Here is a 16,886-nt window from a genome sequence, read left to right on the forward strand (position 1 = left end):
AATAAGTTCAGGACAATGAATCATAACTAAACTTCAGCTCTGCTGTGCTGGCAGCACTAGGAATGACTTTTTAGAGGGGAAGTGCCAGCTGGTTAGAGGGGACATTCCCTGTGATGCAAGGACCACAGTTGTATAAGTTGCTGTGGAGTTAACCTCTTCATTTGTACCTTCTAATGGATGTACTTGGTTTGAAATAAGGTCTTGCATTCCTTTGCAGGTGGTGTTCCGCTCCACTTCTGCCATGGTTTACATTTTTATCCAGATGAGCTGTGAAATGTGGGATTTTGATATTTATGGTACGTACGTAGCTGACCTGCCTGTGAGTGGTGCTGTCCTTTCTGCCCCTACTACAGCACTGCCACTACCAGCAAATTAAATACCCTTCCTTTGGCCTGAGCAGTGCTCCAGGCTGTGCTGTGGTGTTTCCTTGGACCCTTCCTTGCAGTGCCACCCGTTTCTGTCCCTGGCTGTGCCATCCTTTTGCTGTCCCTGTAGGGCCTGGGTTCTGTTACCTCAGTCACAGAATCCCTGGGAGCACTGGGAAGGTTTTCTGTGGGTATGAATGTGTTGGGTGCTGAGGGCAGGTGCAAGTCTGTGAATCCTGAAGCCACAAATGGGTGGAAATCCCGTGCAAAGAGAACCTTGATGTTTTACATTTCTCTTGAGTGGCTCACTGAGGAAGTGAAGCCTGCCGTAGTCCAGGTTGAAGCTGGTAACTTCAGCTGGAAATATTACAACTTTAGGCATTAAGAATGAGTCATTTCTCTGTGTCATCCTGGTTTGTTTTTTTTTCTGGCTTAATTCTTTAGCAAACCTCTTGCCACTTCCTTGGACCATGTGTTTAGGCATATGGAGCTGGGCAGCTATTCAGATCAGAGCAGAGGATCAGTTGTGCATTCTATGCCTAAAAGACAGTACAGATGCTTTCCCAGCATGCTGCAAATGTGTTGGAAAATGAATTAAAGTTCAGATCCTTCTGGTAGTCACAGTCATGTTTACATCCTCTGAGGAAATGATGCTTTTAATCTTTTTATCATAAAGCAGTCTTGCTTTTTAATCTTTTTATCATCTTATCTAAATGATATTGCCCTTTAGGATGCACACAGCTGCTCAAATCTTAATAAATATAATTGTCCTAGAATTTTAGGGTTAGATATGCCCCATAGTTGAAGTATCTATTGTCATCTGATGCTTGGGAGATTTTTATTTTGCAGGGGATCTATACTTTGAGAAAGCTGTGAATGGTTTCCTTGCTGACCTCTTCACAAAATGGAAGGTAAATAGTTGGTTGAGTTCAGTTTTAACTTTTTATTTTTCTGGAATTGTTAGAGGCATCTCTCTGAACAGTAACACGTCAGAATATCAAATTTCTGTGGGTATAAACAAACTGTTCAAGTGTGTTTTGTTAACAAAAATCTTGGCAACTACAGAGAGGAGATTTTCTAGAGACTAATGCAGAGTGCTCCTGGTAAATGTGATCTATCCAAGCAGCACAGAATCTGCAGCACAGACCATTTCCATTTTGTTGTTTCAGAGGGGCAGATGGAGCACTAATGCAGACCCATTAATGAAACAGTCTAGGTTTTGTTAGTTACCTTTGTTTCTAGGTGTGAGGGAAGAGAGGCTGTTACTCTATGTGTATATACACAACTTTCTACCAAATGTGACTTGTAAGGTTTTCTTTTTGCGTTTGATCTTCCTGGACAGGAGAAGAATTGCAGCCATGAAGTGACAGTGGTTCTATTTTCAAGAACATTTTATGAAGCAAAATCTATAGGTATGCAAATTCTCTATTTTCATGTTTCCATTTTTAAACCTGTCTTGTCCCTTAAAAGTTGGTCACAGGCTGACAGGGACTTTTTCTCTTTTCTTAGTTGCCGTGTTCAAAGTATTCTCTATCAAGCACGGTAGATATGTTATGTTATGTACATAATAATGTACAATAGTACATTGTTATGAAAGTACTGCAGTGAAAACCTTACATAGAAGAATGTTTCAAATTTTCCTCATCATACTCAAGCTGTCATATTGGTTTAAAAGCAGGTTTTATATTGTATAGGAGGTCTGCTGTTTCTCAAAGTATTTTGGGTTTTTGTTTGCATGCTGGGGGCTTTTGGGGGGTTTTTTGTTTGTTTATTTTTAATGGAAATAACAGCTTCTTGCTGGAAAAGATGAGTTATTTCTATCCAAGAGCATGAGGTAATTTGTGCTTCTTCCATTTCAGATGAGTTTCCTGAGACACATCGTGCATCAATTCGGCAGGACCATGAGGGAAGATTTTATGAAGATTTTTACAAGTATGTTTTCCTCCCAGTTCTTTCACCTCTTGTCCCACAGTCTATATGCAACCTGATGCTCCCTTTTCTGCATTTCTTTGTAGTCTGCTCATCCCTCCTCACTTCCCCTCATGGCTTCCTTTCCTGCGCCTCCTCAGGCTGTGTTTTTTCTAGGGTTGTAGTTCAGAATGAGAGGCGGGAAGAGTGGACCTCCCTGCTTGTGACCATTAAAAAGCTTTTCATCCAGTATCCTGTGCTGGTACGGCTCGAGCAAGCAGGTACAAGAATCCTCCTTTCCCTGCTTTTAGCCTTTGCTCTCTTTTTTTGTTATTTTGTGGTTTGTCAGTAAACTACCCACTTTCAGTTGGAGTCTGGTGTTTTGCTGCTTAGTGCTCTCCTGGCTGGGCAATGCCTTGGCCTTTCTGTGGAACTTAATAACATCAATTTTGCCTGTAATTTTTGAACTAATAGTATTTAGTACAGATGTATTTTTCTGTGGGTTTTTTACTATATAAAGCTAGTATATGGGAATGATGATTTTTTCTTCCCTTCTGAATACTTTTCCAGAGGGCTTTCCTCCAGGTTACAATTCTACCTCAGCACAAGGGAACTACCTGGAGGCAATAAATCTTTCATTCAATGGTAAGTTACAAGCAATGGGTAAAAATATACAGGGGAAGAACCATTAAAGCAGCTGCCAGTAAATGACTATGGACTTCTGTTACTTTTTCCTTAATGCTCTGAAGAGAAGGGGAATATTAGGTTGCATTTTAGCTTCTTTTTGCCAGGGTTGGGATTAAGTGCGTGAGACAGTATTTCTTGTTTAGACTCTTTATTAATTCTTATCTATATTACAGTCTCACAGACTGTGAGTTCTACAGCACTTCAAACTAAACTAAAAATGGAGCCCCATCTCTGTCTCTGTAAGGCCTCTTAAGGATAAACTGTCCAGTTGAGAAATGACACCTAAATTATTTTTACTTTTAACCCAATAACCAACCACCCGTGGCCCGCAATGCGGACTTTTCTGTCCAATTACAAAATACCACCCAGACCCATGAAGAAGGTGAAAAAGGACTGTCCTCTGTCCTAAAACCTCCATCTTGCTTTATATATATATATTACTATATTCTAAAATCTTAAATCTTAATTTTCCACCCTGTGATATCACACACTTCTATTCAAACTACACACCCACAATCCCAGTTCTATTATTCAATTTTGGAAGCCTCCTCCACAGCCTCAGGTCAATGCAGTGTTTGCTTGAGGGTCAGTGCCTGGCAGCACAGAAGGTCTAAAATTCTCAGTGCCCAGGGTTCCAGCAGTCACCTGCCTTGCTCTGAGGAGAAGCTCCAGGGTGTTTTGCAGGACCCTGGGCTGCATTCTCCATCTCCATGCATCCATGCATTCTCTGTGGCAGTGTTTGACAAGCATTACATCAACCGCAACTTTGACCGCACGGGGCAGATGTCGGTGGTGATCACCCCCGGCGTGGGCGTGTTCGAGGTGGATCGGCTGCTCATGATCCTCACCAAGCAGCGCATGATCGACAACGGTAAAGGCGCTGCCCCGGGGGCACGCACGGCTGCGGGAAACACCCCACTGCTCTGGCCGGGAAAAAGTGTCTACTGTGAGCCTGTGCTCTGGGAGGAGGGCTCACAGCTGCAAGACTCTGTCTGCACTTCATACTGACATGAGCAGATTTGTAGAGTACTTACAGGCAATTAGTTTCTTTTGTTTGTGATAGAGAGCTTCACCTGCCTGTGCAGACCTTTCTCTTAAGGAATAACCTTGCACGAGTTGCATTAGTGTAGAAAAATAGTTATATCCCCACAGGTATTGTTGGTTTGTAACCATACCATGGGACCATTAACTACCATTTTCAGTATTATTGCCTTTTATAATATGATGTAAATACATACTGGGTTTTCAAACTGATGGTCTATTTTGTCTTAGCATATCAGTCCTGCTTGGTTGGCAGCTGAACTCTACTGTTGTCTGCTCACAGGGATAGGTGTGGATTTGGTGTGCATGGGAGAGCAGCCCTTGCATGCTGTACCACTCTTTAAGGTAAGGCTGCTTTCCCTTCTCTCTGCTCCTGCTACAAACATTGCTCATTTGGGACTGGGCCGTGGGGTTTGGGACAGCCGGGCCGTGGGGTTTGGGACAGCCGGGCCGTGGGGTTTGGGACAGCCGGGCCGTGGGGTTTGGGACAGCCGGGCCGTGGGGTTTGGGACAGCCGGGCCGTGGGGTTTGGGACAGCCGGGCCGTGGGGTTTGGGGGGCCGGGCCGTGGGGTTTGGGACAGCCGGGCCGTGGGGTTTGGGGGGCCGGGCCGTGGGGTTTGGGGGGCCGGGCCGTGGGGTTTGGGACTGGCCGTGGGGTTTGGGACTGGCCGTGGGGTTTGGGACTGGCCGTGGGGTTTGGGACTGGCTGTGGGGTTTGGGACTGGCTGTCAGCTGCTTCTGAATTACTCTTACAGCTCCATAATCGCTGTGGCCCCGGTGACTCACGAATGGGTGATGACTACAATATCCCACACTGGATAAATCATAGGTAGGTGAATTCTATCCGCTTTTGCTAAAAACTTCTGCTTTGCTACACTCTTCGTAATCTCTTGAATTCTTTCTTCTTTCACTGTTTATCTCCTCTGCTTTCCATGTGAAGCAAAAGAAATACTACATTACTCTTGCAGAACTCTGGGCATTAATGCAACCTAACAGAAATGACAGGGTTTTCAAACAGCTGGTGTGAATCACTGCAGTTGTGTAAATCAGAATGAGTTGAGTAAATGGCACAGTGAAAGTGGATGTCTTTCTGTAGAAAGAGAAAATGAACTGGACAATGCAGATGTTAAGCGTATTAAGAAGTGTCTAGGCTGAGGCTGTACAAATGTCAAAGCCCTGTATTTGGGCAAAGAGTAGCTTGTCTCAACCATCCCCTCAGTGTTTTCCATCCTTTTTTTTATGCACAGAAAGGTATCCCTTTTCTGTATCCAATAGGTGACTCAGGTTCCTGGTCTGTTTACTTTGTAGCAAACCAACTGTGTGGAGTTCTTAAAGCCACACTTCTTTTTCTTTCAGTTTCTACACATCCAAAAGTCAACTCCTGTGTAACAGCTTCACTCCACGCATCAAGCTGGCAGGAAGGAAGGTGGGAATCTTTCTGATTTTTATTTTCCTAATAATTTGTCAGATCCCTCTTCTCAGTCAAGCATCACAAGTATTCCAGCAGCTGGAACTAAGTTTCTATGTTAAAAGACTGTGAAAGAAAAGCTGCAAGGTTTGTTGTAGGGATTGTGAATGAGGGACTAGTTTTGTAGGTCTTTCCTTTCTACATAAAATTGGGTGAGAAATGTTTTAACCACCACAAAAATTAGTTTCATTCTGTAACAAAGAACTCTATGGAGAGGAAGAAAGGTGTTGAGCATTGTGCTTTTCACACAGGTTTGTGACCAAGTATCAGTATTTAATATTTCTGAAGTTGTCTGGCTGCCTCACTGAGTCAGCAAGCTGAACTTTGTCTGCTTGGTCACACTGGGGATGTTTGATAGAACAGATGACTGATTCCCTTCCCTCTGTCTTTTCTGTTGCTCTCTTTTTTTTTTTTTTCTTTCTTGTTTTTTGGTCACTTCACACTTCCTTTGTTGGACCCTCCAGCCACTGACGGAGAAAGCAAAAAATAGTCGTGATGCCTGTGAGTAATTCTGTTCTGGAATGATCTGTCCCACTGACTCCCAGACTAACAAACAGCTGCAGTCAGACAATGACACTTCAGCACAAGGAGGGGACAATTGTTACAGAAAACCATCAAACCCCTGTTTGATACTAGGGATGCTAACGTGCAGTTGGCTTCCTGGCAATTATTCATTTAGTGTTTAGTATGTATGGGGGAAAGACAAAATCAGCCAGCCTGATTCAGAGGCACCAGCTTTGATAATTGAGCTGCTGTAGCTGCTGTTGTCATAACACTTTGCGATTTCTTTTGGAGTAGATGCTTTCCTTAGGGGTGAGAGGTGGATACTGTGACTTGCAGATGTTGAAGGTTCTTGGAAGAGGTTCCAGTGCTGTCTGATTTCTGTTTCAGCATTAGGAGCTCCAAAGGATGCTGAGAATGCCTTGCCCATCCAGGTGGATTATGATGGCTACGATGCCCAGGTGTTCCGGCTGCCGGGCCCGTCCAGAGCCCAGCGCTGCAGCACCTTCAGGTGAGAGCCTGGGAGTGCCTGCCTCTGGAGCAGCCACGCTGTGTGTGCTTGGACATGAAACACTTGGAGAAAGACAAGGAGAATTGATCTCCACGTGCTCACAGCTGAACAAAAAGCTTCACCTGTACCTGATCTTTGTGACTGGTTGTCTGGTGTTTTACTTCTAAGATAGTAGGTGGGGTCTAGGAAAAGGCATAAATATATTTTTTCCTTAAATCTTTAATTTTGTTTGAAGTGGAATAAAGCTTCCTAGCAGAATAGTCTGCTAGAATGGAATAGTCTTCCTAGCAGATTTTGCAAGGGGACTAAGAAAGTATTTGCGTATTAGACTTGCACAGAGTTGATTGTTTGATGCACTGCTTAGTAACTGGTGAACAGATTGGTGAGGAACCCTCTCTAAAATTATGCCTGTCTGAGAGAACAAGCAGAAGAGCTGGGTGCAGGTTCTCTCAGCTATTCCATGTCCTTTTGTCTGAGGAGAAAGGCTGGTTATTCTCAGGTCCTGGCCAAATTCATTGAACAAATATAAATTCCACTGCTTTTGCAGGAATATGGGGACAAGCTTGTTTTGAAGTACACTTTTTACTTTGCTTCTTTCAGTTTGCCTAACTCAGACAATGTGGACTCACTTGTTAATTTGAGCAGCCTGTAGGCACCAATGCTGAAAGATGCCAGCACAATTTAAATAGTTCATAATTCCAAGTAGTTTCCCTATAGCTGCATGTTCCTGGCACTGTAGGCTGGGGTCTGGTATCTCCTAGGCCACATCCCTACCCAGGCTGGTGTGGTGTCTGTAGGACTGTAGAGGGTGAGCAGGCCCTTTCCCAGCCCTTGTGCTGGAGGCACTGCAGTGTTCTTATTGTGCTGTGTTTTATCCTTCCTGGGGCCTCAATATCAGTCCAGTATCCCTGGATAGAGAGTACTGCTAAGTACCTCCTGTCCAAGTACTTCAGGCAAAGCTCCCAGGCACAGGCAATACTTAGCAAGCTCAGCTCTAAGTGATTTCAGCTCTTTGCAGGTTCAGCTCTCAGTGATTTCAGCTTATAGCTTGCTAAGTGCCTCATCAGACGCAGGGAGAGAGAGGAGAAGCGCTGGATGAGGCTCCACAGATGAGTCTTTATTGGCATCCTCTGCGAAGGGTTTCAGGGACAGCTCTTCCACTGAGCTGGGGAAAAGTGGGGTTTTTATAGGGTACCAAGGTTTTGAGAAATGGTCCAATGGTGTGAGTCGGGGTAAATGTGACCTATTGTCTTACAGGGAGATAAGAGAGCGTCTGAGGGCAGGAGAGGGGTTATGTGGTCCAGTCACCATGACTGGGCATTTCTTTGTCTTTAGGCAACTGACTGCCAGAGAGGCTTCTCAGGCCTCATGGCTGCAGCACTGTGTGATGCACAGAAGTCTAAATTACCCAAGCAGTCAAAAAAGACAGTGATGGCTTCCCTGGAATGCTCTTGTTGAGTTCACCTGCTGAGCACTGAGTGTTTGGCATGACTGGGCCTGTGTCAGCCCCTGGTACAGGGGGTGAATGTCTCTCTGCTGTGCGCAGGTCGGTGAGGGAGCGGGAGAGCCGCACGAGGAAGAGCTCCAGCTCGTACGACGTGTCGTGCAGCCCGTCCCTGCAGAGCCGCGCGCTGCCGCCCGAGGAGGTGCGGAGCCAGGCCTCCGACGACAGCTCCCTGGGCAAGATCTCCAACATCCTCATGATCCCCCGGCCTCACCTGCACCAGTGCGAAGTCAGCAGCTCCTTGGGCTACACCAGCACCAGAGGTCAGCCTGGGCCACGTGGGGACAGAAGGGGATGGTGCATCGTGCATCCACTCCTAAAGAGAGGAGTGGAGCTGAAGCCTAAACCCCAATAAGCATCTCCCGTGGAAAGGTCACTTGGTGAAGTTGAGGAGGATTAGTCAAGCTCACACATCCACACATGACACGTGGCAGCTCAGCAGGAAAGGCAAGAAGGCCCTTGCACTAGATCAGTTCCAGCCAGGTTTATTTCCACCTGCCAAAGGGAAATCCAGAGCCAAAAAGGGCTGAACGTGTGCCAGGCTTGGGTTTAAGTATGAGCTTCAGCAGGCGGTGACCTTGAGACAGGGGTGGTACAAAGGGCAGGTAAGGGCAGTGACCCATAGGGAAACCAGGGCTGGTCCCTGGGATCCACCACCAATGGAGACACAGGGGAAAGGAGAAATGAGGGACAGGGGCATTGGGAGGGGTGGACCAGGGCAAACTGTCATGGACAGAGCACCACTGGGGAGTTCTTTCTCTAGGGCTGGGCGGAGATTTAAAGTCTGTCCTGCCGAGGCCAAACCCTGGGTGTTGAGTCAAGGGTTGCAGGGACTCCACAGGGGGAAGTTTGTTTTAGGCACTGCCAGGCCAGCACAGTGGAGATGGTGCTTGTATTGGCACTCGTGGTACAGCTTTTCCATAGCTGCAGCTGGGTGTGCATTCTCCCTTTGTCATCCTTGTCCAATTCCATTGCTTTTTTTTAATGGCTTGTCCTAAATAGGAGTGTCCTGACACTGATTTGTTCTTTTCCCTTGCCTATTGCCTTCTTTAGTACTTGCCTATTCTCCTGTGCCTGCCTGCAAGTGTGGACATACACAAGGAACTTGTATTATCCAGGTCACCTATAATCTGTCAAATGAGAATTGGCCTTAGCAGTGGGCCCTGGGGGATCCTGCTTATAACATCTCTCTGTGGGGATTTGTTGTCATTAAGACTCACTTTCTAGATCCTTCCTTTTGACAATGTACTGCTGAACTGTCTCGGTGTGTTAGCAGTGCTTTTCTTCCTTTCCAGTTTAATTTTGTTCTCAGGCAGTATACACCATCTTCCACAAACCCAGCTTATTTCTAGTCAAATTGTATTCCTCCTGCAACTGCTTCATCTTCTGTAAAATCCTGTCCCTGAAGGCTCTTCATGGTTTTTTCATGCTGTGCTGTATGACACTGTACCATATTTATCCTGTCACAGGAATTGCAGTTATGGTTTGGGGCTGCTCTCACACAATGTACTTAACAGCACATCTGCCATTCATGTTTTCCTCTTCTGTCAGTTCATACAACTCTTTTCTTTCCTTGGTATTTCTGTTGTTCCTTTAGTTTGAAGGATAGCTGTGTGACCCAGCTGAAGGTGTTCAGCAGGATGAGGATGTGTGTGGATTAGGACTGGCAGGGAGGGAAGAATCAAAGAAATTGAAGTTTTTCAGATGTTGTATTTGACAATATAGAATGATAAATGAGACCCTTCCTTCTCTTTGGGATTTCCACTTGTTGGGCAACGTAATTGCTACCTACCTACCTAAGTATATTTTTCTCTTCTATTTCTGATTAACTGCACTTCTGTTCTGTACTGAATAGTGACAGCTAACTGGTATCTTGTGGAGATCATGTCCCATGTCATCTGAAATCCCAGATTTCAGTGCTCATATCTGAGTGCCACAGAAAAGGCACGTGTACAGGGCTCAGCTGTGGCTTCTGCTGTGTCTTTGGTACTCATCCTGAAGTTTCTGTTATATCAGTCTTTTGATTTCTCAAGAATTCTCAAAGGTCTGAGTAATTCTTCATAATTAGCCTAGCAAGTGGTTTCTTTATGGATTCATTTAGTGTAGAAGTTTACAGTTTACAGCAGTGCTGTAGTGGCAGATGGAGTAATGCTTTTCCTTGTCTGGGTTCTTGTTTACTCTAACAAGTAACTGGTACTTGTTTACTGTTCTCTGTTTACTGGGTTATTGTAACTTTCGGGCTGGATAGGAATTGCTCTCAGCTCCCCTGCCTGCTTATTTCTTAGCTCTCCTTCTTCCCCTTACCCTGGGCAGCCTCTGTATCCCCGAGCAGTTCATTCTCTCGCGCTGGGCCCCTGCAGGCCCTGACGCTGCCTTGCCTGTGTCCTGCAGATTTCCTGGAGCACCCTCTGGAGTCGCAGCAGCGCGACTCGAGCGCGCCGGGCCGGTTCCACGTGGGCAGCGCGGAGTCTCTGCTGCACGTGCGGCCGGGCGGGTTCGCGCCGCAGCGCGCCCTCATCAACCCCTTCGCGCCCAGCCGCATGCCCATGAAGCTGACGTCGAACCGGCGCCGCTGGATGCACACCTTCCCCGTGGGTGAGTGCCCTTGGACAGGATCAGCACGGCAGGAGGGCACTGACAGCTCTGGGGGTTAAAGGGTCTGCACACTGCGCTCGTTTCTACACAGAGGTGAGAAATCCTCTTTTTGAAACACCTCTACTTGTACACAAAGCAGTGTGCAGGCCTGAGCAATCCTCATTTGGGAAACACCTCTACTTGTACAGAGAGCAGTGTGCAGGCCTGAGCAATCCTCTTTTTGAAACACCTCTACTTGTACACAAAGGAGTGTGCAGGCCTGAGCAATCCTCTTTTTGAAACACCTCTACTTGTACAGAGAGCAGTGTGCAGGCCTGAACAATCCTCTTTTTGAAACGCCTCTACTTGTACACAAAGGAGTGTGCAGGCCTGAGCAATCCTCTTTTTGGAACACCTCTACTTGTACACAAAGGAGTGTGCAGGCCTGAGCAATCCTCTTTTTGAAACACCTCTGTTTGCAAATGAGCAGCAACGGGTACAAGATTCCCTGTTGAAGGGAATTGTAACTACCATTTGGGTTGATTTTCCGATGCTGAATTGTTTGCATAATTGTGTAATACCTTGTAAGTGGGCTCTCCAAAATGTTTTTAAAAATATTTTGCTTCACTTGCTTCAGGGGAGATGGCAGAGGTTCAGGGCTTTGAAGATTTTGTGAACATGCTTTCTTGATGTCCATTAGCTCTCATTGCCTGTGCTGTTGACAAAAGAAGGGTACAAGCAACAGAGGAATCAGTGCAGACAATGATCCAACTGTATCTGTGTAGGTCCCTCGGGAGAAGCTATCCAGATCCATCATCAGACCCGCCAGAACATGGCAGAAATGCAGGGCAGTGGGCAGCAGGATTTGACACATTCCTCTGCAGAGCTGCTGGAGCTGGCTTACCACGAGGCAACAGGCAGGTGAGCCATTTGCTCAGGCTTGGATGTGGGGTTTGTAGACCATGAAATGAGATCTGGAGATAACCAGCTGAGCTTTATTTGTCTCCTGAGGGGACGAGAGCAGCTGGTTCTTTGCTGTCCTGCAAAGGCAGTGCTTTGGTTATTGCTGGAGGCAAAGAACAAACAGCATGGACACATGGAATGCTGTCACAGCCGCCTCTGTGCTGCCCTTGTGCCCTTCCAGCAGGGAGGGAAGAGCCTGGCTCCAGCCTGGGCTCGGCCGCGGCACAGGGGCTGAGGGGTTGTTGTTGTTACCTTTGCTGAAAGCAGGGCACGGCAGGAGTGAGGAGGGCTGTACACAACAGGCTGCTGTGTTTCTCTGCAGACACGGCAGCTCTCGGCAGCCGGGGGACAGCGGCTCCTTCCTGAGCTTCGGCGGGGCGGAGGAGTTCGGGAACGGGCTGGGGGCCGGCCCCGGCGCAGGTAGGGGCACGGGCGGGGCTGGGGGCGGGCACTGCGGGGCACCGGGAGTGGGCAAACAGAGCTGTCAACACGCACCGGGACTGCCCGGTGCATGGCAGCTCTCCGGGTGCCTTTGCTGGTTTTAGTTTGGGCTTTGTTTAATGTGTCTCATAAAGTTTATTGTAGAAAGGTGCCCATTGTTTACTGATAATAAGCTCTCAGGCAGTAACTGAGTTCCATAATAACAAAGCAGTGATGTTCAGACACAAAAAAGAACTAAATATGCACTGCTGTTCAGAAGCCTTCTTGTTTTTCTTGGTGGGTTTACCTTAAGCTGTTATCCTTTAGAGAGGAGACGTGTCTGTACTTTCACTTGAAGATTACCTCCATCTTCCTTAACTTACCCAGACACCTGAATCAGTGGAAATTCTCAGCATTTCTTTTCAGCCCTGTAAATGGGACAACATGCCATGTTAACCATTCTGCTGTGTTGTCTGTTTTTTTTGTGACCTACCCTCTGTTTTTGTGGATGTGCATTTTAGCTAGGCACATGGAAAAAAGTTGAACTTTTGGGCTACAGCATTCAAGACTTATGTTCTTTTCTGAAAACCAATTTAAAGATTTTTTTTAAGAATACATTTGCCCTTTGGAATTACATTGGATTGAGACAATTTTGTTTTCCCTTATGCTTTGCAGAGCCATAAAGAAGTTAGCAGACTTAATTTTCTTGTGCCTCATCTTGTATTCACATAGTCCCATTAAAAATTATCTTCTGTTGTTTCCTTCTGTGAATTTCATGTGATTACATTTAATTTTCTTGCTTTACATTTTTAGTATTTTCTGGCTTCCAGATAGGCTGTGTTTGTTTCTGCAGTTGCTGAACTGCCTTTCAGCTGGATGCAGTTTGCACAGTGGAAATGCAGAGCGTGTCCTGGCAATGAACATGCTTGTGTTTTACACAATTTCTTTGTGTCTGGAGACCCTCCCCTCTCTATAGGGGCCACACTGGGTACTCAGTGATTGGACTGAGAGTTTGAGTCACCTATGAAATGAAGCTGTTTTGTGGTGGTTTTGAATTTCCAAAAATGCTTTTTCTTAGTGAGTCTGGCTCTCCTCTGCTGCCTGCAGCGTGGTTTGGTGCATCACGGGCCTCAGGGTGAAAAACAATCCCGTGTGTTTCCCTCGGGGCTGGGGACGTGGTCGCTGTTGCCCCGCAGATGGAGGTGCTAGCTCAGACAGTAAATCCTGCTGCAGTTCCCGGCGTGGATGGCAGATGGCAGGAGGAGCTGGTGGAAGGTGAATGCCAGCCACAGCCAGCTCCCCTGCGGGTTACTGCCATCACCACGGAGCAGACGCCCGCCCTGTCTCTCACAGGGGCAGCAGACGCCCGCCCTGTCTCTCACAGGGGTGTTGATACCAATTTCCTGGGTAAATCTACCTAAGCTGATTTTAGACAACAGTTCCTTTTAAGTGCTTGGAGGCTTACTGAAATTTTTATTTTGATAAATGGTTTGAAGGCAAGAGGTTTTCTTGTCTCCTTAGCAACTCTTTTTCTCTCATGTGCCACACCAGCTGTTTATAGGAGCTTATAGCATCTACTTTTCAAGATGTTTCACCATTTTGGGGAGAACAGTTTTGTTTGGGTTTCAGCTACTGAGCACTTCTAGTGAGATGTTCAAGTTTGATCCAAGATGTATTTTTTCCTCATTAATTGTCTTAGTGTTTTTTTCTGCTGTGCAGAACCCTGAGATTTTCCATGCAGAGAAAGTCTGTATCTTAAAACATCACACTTCTGATTTATTTTTATTTGAAATTTGAGAGAAGTGCATCATTGCTTAAAATAAAACACATCTCTTTCTTGTAGGGGTGAACCTCAAAACTCAGAACAAGGATTCCTTGGAAGATGCTGTCTCTAATTCTCCAGATCCAAGTAAGCAGGAGAAAGGTTTGGAGGAGAGTTTGCATAGGTGGGAAGATGGGGAGGGAAAGGGCATGTACATATTTAGAGGCATCAGGAGGTGGTAGGCAAGAAACTGAGGAGCCTCCTTGGCTTTTGGCAGTGGTTTATTTTGGCCTGCAGTAATTTGCAGACTCTGCCTGTAGTGTCTCACTGTGATTGCAGTTCTTAAGAACATGTGAATCTGCTGTATTACAGCTGAAATTATTTCCTTACCAGGCACTATTATGCAGAAAGCTAAAGCTGCTGAACTCATATCTGCCTCTCAGTATGAAAAGCTTATTTGGTACCAGCTTGTTGAAGTGGAATTAGTGCAGTCATTTTCTGATTTGGTGCCATTTACTGGGAAATACCTGACTTGACTTCCTAGAGAAACAAGAGTGTCACTGCTTAAGAAAGCATTTTCTTTGTAGCAGTCTGTCCTGTATTACTTTCTTGAGCAGTGTTCCTTCCATTGGTGATAATGCTTTTATAGTAAAATAAATTTGTCCGTAGAATCTCTGTGACAGGAAGTTAAGTATCAGTAGATCATACAGATTGTTGGAATTGAGTCAGAATGTAATGCAGTGGTGAGCTGATGGTTTGGTATAATCTAGTTAGCTTTATCTTTGTAATGTCTAGTTTTACATCCCTGTAATCTCAAAACTGCAGCATAACTCTAGGAAAGGGTGTGGGAAAAAATTGCTTTCCAAGTTACTATTTTTCTGGTCTTCCCACCCCTCTGGATAGATCTTCTGTTTTTATAACTGTGGAAATACTTCCTTTTCTGCTGTTGTACTATTCCAGAAAGAGGCTGGTCTGTCATTCTTTCTCTCCTCCTCTCCAGCTCCTTCTGCAGTTATCTAGGATGCAAAACTGGTCTGATTTTCTTATTCAGACTTGGAATGTTGATCTGTTTATTAATAATCAGTAACTGCACCTGACTTGCTGTAATTTTGGAAGAGCAGTGGCTATGTCAGCTCTAGCTTTCAATCAAGAGGAAATTAAATGCATTAACTTTGAATGCCTTTTGCATGATGGGATTGAATCAGCATGTGCACTGCATTGTTTAACAAACTCTGTCTCTTTCTCTCCCTCCCTTCTTCCCATCCTATTTTCTTTTTCCCTTCCCATTCCACTCCCCTTTGTGTCCCTGTTGACTTCACGCCGACTGTTCCTGGTCTCTCATTCTTGTTAACCCTCCTCCTCACGCCCTCCCTCGTCCTGCCCTGTTTCTCATGGGTGCCCCGTGTGCCCCGTGACGCCGCGGCAGTTCTGACGCTGTCTGCTCCCCCCATAGTGCCAGGCTTCTGTTGCACGGTGGGAGTGGACTGGAAATCCCTCACCACCCCGGCCTGCCTCCCCCTCACCACCGATTACTTCCCCGACCGCCAGAGCCTGCAGAACGACTACACCGAGGGCTGCTACGACCTGCTGCCCGAGGCTGACATCGACAGGTTTGGCCAGCTCCTCCTCCCCACAGCCCTGTGCTTGAGGAGCAGGGGATGGAGGAGGAGCACTGCACTCTCTACAGTCAATGAGGGATTGCTAACAGCAGCAGAACACTTACATTTATCTTTTTCTTTCCAGTGATAGCTTTGGGCCTTTTCTGATGTTCCCACCTGATAGTATGGTGTGCTCTGTAGATTTTATGTTAGAAATTGGATACAATTTTTATATCTCTTTTCTGTTGTTTTGATCAAAATATTCAACCTCAAGATACCATCTCTGTTAATCTACTTTCTAGCAAGTGTTTTGGAAACACTAAATGAGCAAATACATATCAACACAATATTTAAGATGCTTATCCTCACTCTAAAGGATGTTTAGTTTAAAGAATCTTATTGGAAAATAGTGTTCGTTGGACAAATAGAACCTCTCTGCTTGTCTTGGAGGTCTCTGGTAACTATTCTTTAATAGAGTTAGTTGGTTTTGGTTGTTTTTTTTTTTTTTTACTGAAGCAGTCTCATTATCTTAAACTTTTTTCAGTCTTTCCATAACTTGTAAGACAGCAAAAGACCTGCTTGTGTTGCTGCTTTATGGGAACAAACCAGAAGTATCAGTCAGGGTGATTGAAATACATAGGAAGTAATAGGATTAATGAAGAAACACCTGGAAGAAATGTCAGTAGGAAGGCAAAGTTCAGAGCAGGAGTTGCACTGAGATGAATGTGTCCTCTGATCCCTCCCTGCGCTCCTCTTCCCACTGTGGGAGAGGCTGGAGCATTGCTGCCCTTGCATTCTGAGCTCTCCTGAACATGTACAAACTGCACTGAGGCTGCCTGCAAAGTGCTCAAAAGTCATCTTTGGGGAGTTTATTGTTTCACAGCTGCTGTAGGCAGATTTGTTACTTTCAAAGACAGCAGTAAATATTGCCAGACGGTTCTGACTGCTCTGTGTCAGAAGGTGCCCTGTTCCCCCTGCTCCCACAGGCAGGTGTTCCCAGGCACGGGGCTGCAGGGCCCAGAGCACAGCTAAGAGGTGTGTGGTCAGCTCCCTTACTGTGGCCTGCTTAACCCTTGTGTGCAGGAGGGATGAGGAGGGCGTGCAGATGACGGCCCAGCAGGTGTTTGAGGAGTTCATTTGCCAGCGCCTCATGCAGGGCTATCAGATCATTGTGCAGCCCAAGCCGCAGAAGCCGGCCCCGGCCGTGCCGCCCCCGCTCAGCAGCAGTCCCCTCTACAGCAGAGGTGAGTGAGCTGCCTTGGCAAGCCAGGCCTTGCTCTTCCCTTCTGTCAGTCCCAGGAACCTCCAGTTAGGCACATCCACCAGTTGCTCAGCACTTTATGTTGGCTGTTCTTTGGTGGTTCTGCCCAGGGAAGTTCTGAATGGGTGGGGTGTGAATCCCAAGTGCTCTTCTTTGCTTGTGTTATCAGCAAATCTCTACTGTAAGAGCAAAAGACTCCTTGTGCAACTGCTCTCTAAAAATGTGGCCTGAAAGATGGATTTTAGCTTGTGCTGAGTTCAGAAGGTCACTTCTGGACTCCAGTTCTGGAGTCTCTTTCCATAGGCACAGTTTGTTGATAAAG

At 46.1% G+C, this 16,886-nt stretch overlaps 1 protein-coding gene across 5 annotated transcripts in view; it reads left to right on the forward strand.

Annotated features, from left to right (window-relative positions):
- The window catches only part of DEPDC5 (DEP domain containing 5, GATOR1 subcomplex subunit), a 42,712-nt gene that overhangs the window by 5,122 nt on the left and 20,704 nt on the right, over positions 1-16,886 (forward strand). For 3 of the 5 annotated variants that reach the window (XM_063416451.1, XM_063416448.1, XM_063416452.1), the window contains exons 9-27: positions 218-296; positions 1,215-1,276; positions 1,708-1,777; positions 2,225-2,297; positions 2,451-2,554; positions 2,844-2,918; positions 3,697-3,831; positions 4,285-4,346; positions 4,758-4,831; positions 5,359-5,428; positions 5,935-5,971; positions 6,362-6,482; positions 8,029-8,249; positions 10,378-10,581; positions 11,346-11,481; positions 11,846-11,943; positions 13,787-13,852; positions 15,132-15,315; positions 16,387-16,547. In XM_063416451.1, coding sequence (XP_063272521.1) covers positions 218-296; positions 1,215-1,276; positions 1,708-1,777; positions 2,225-2,297; positions 2,451-2,554; positions 2,844-2,918; positions 3,697-3,831; positions 4,285-4,346; positions 4,758-4,831; positions 5,359-5,428; positions 5,935-5,971; positions 6,362-6,482; positions 8,029-8,249; positions 10,378-10,581; positions 11,346-11,481; positions 11,846-11,943; positions 13,787-13,852; positions 15,132-15,315; positions 16,387-16,547 — 2,032 coding nt within the window. The remainder of the gene's footprint in view (positions 1-217; positions 297-1,214; positions 1,277-1,707; positions 1,778-2,224; positions 2,298-2,450; positions 2,555-2,843; positions 2,919-3,696; positions 3,832-4,284; positions 4,347-4,757; positions 4,832-5,358; positions 5,429-5,934; positions 5,972-6,361; positions 6,483-8,028; positions 8,250-10,377; positions 10,582-11,345; positions 11,482-11,845; positions 11,944-13,786; positions 13,853-15,131; positions 15,316-16,386; positions 16,548-16,886) is intronic. The other 2 variants (XM_063416449.1, XM_063416453.1) reach the window with 1 other exon arrangement.

This window comes from Prinia subflava, chromosome 19, assembly GCF_021018805.1.
Source record: "Prinia subflava isolate CZ2003 ecotype Zambia chromosome 19, Cam_Psub_1.2, whole genome shotgun sequence".
Classification (NCBI taxonomy): domain Eukaryota; kingdom Metazoa; phylum Chordata; class Aves; order Passeriformes; family Cisticolidae; genus Prinia; species Prinia subflava.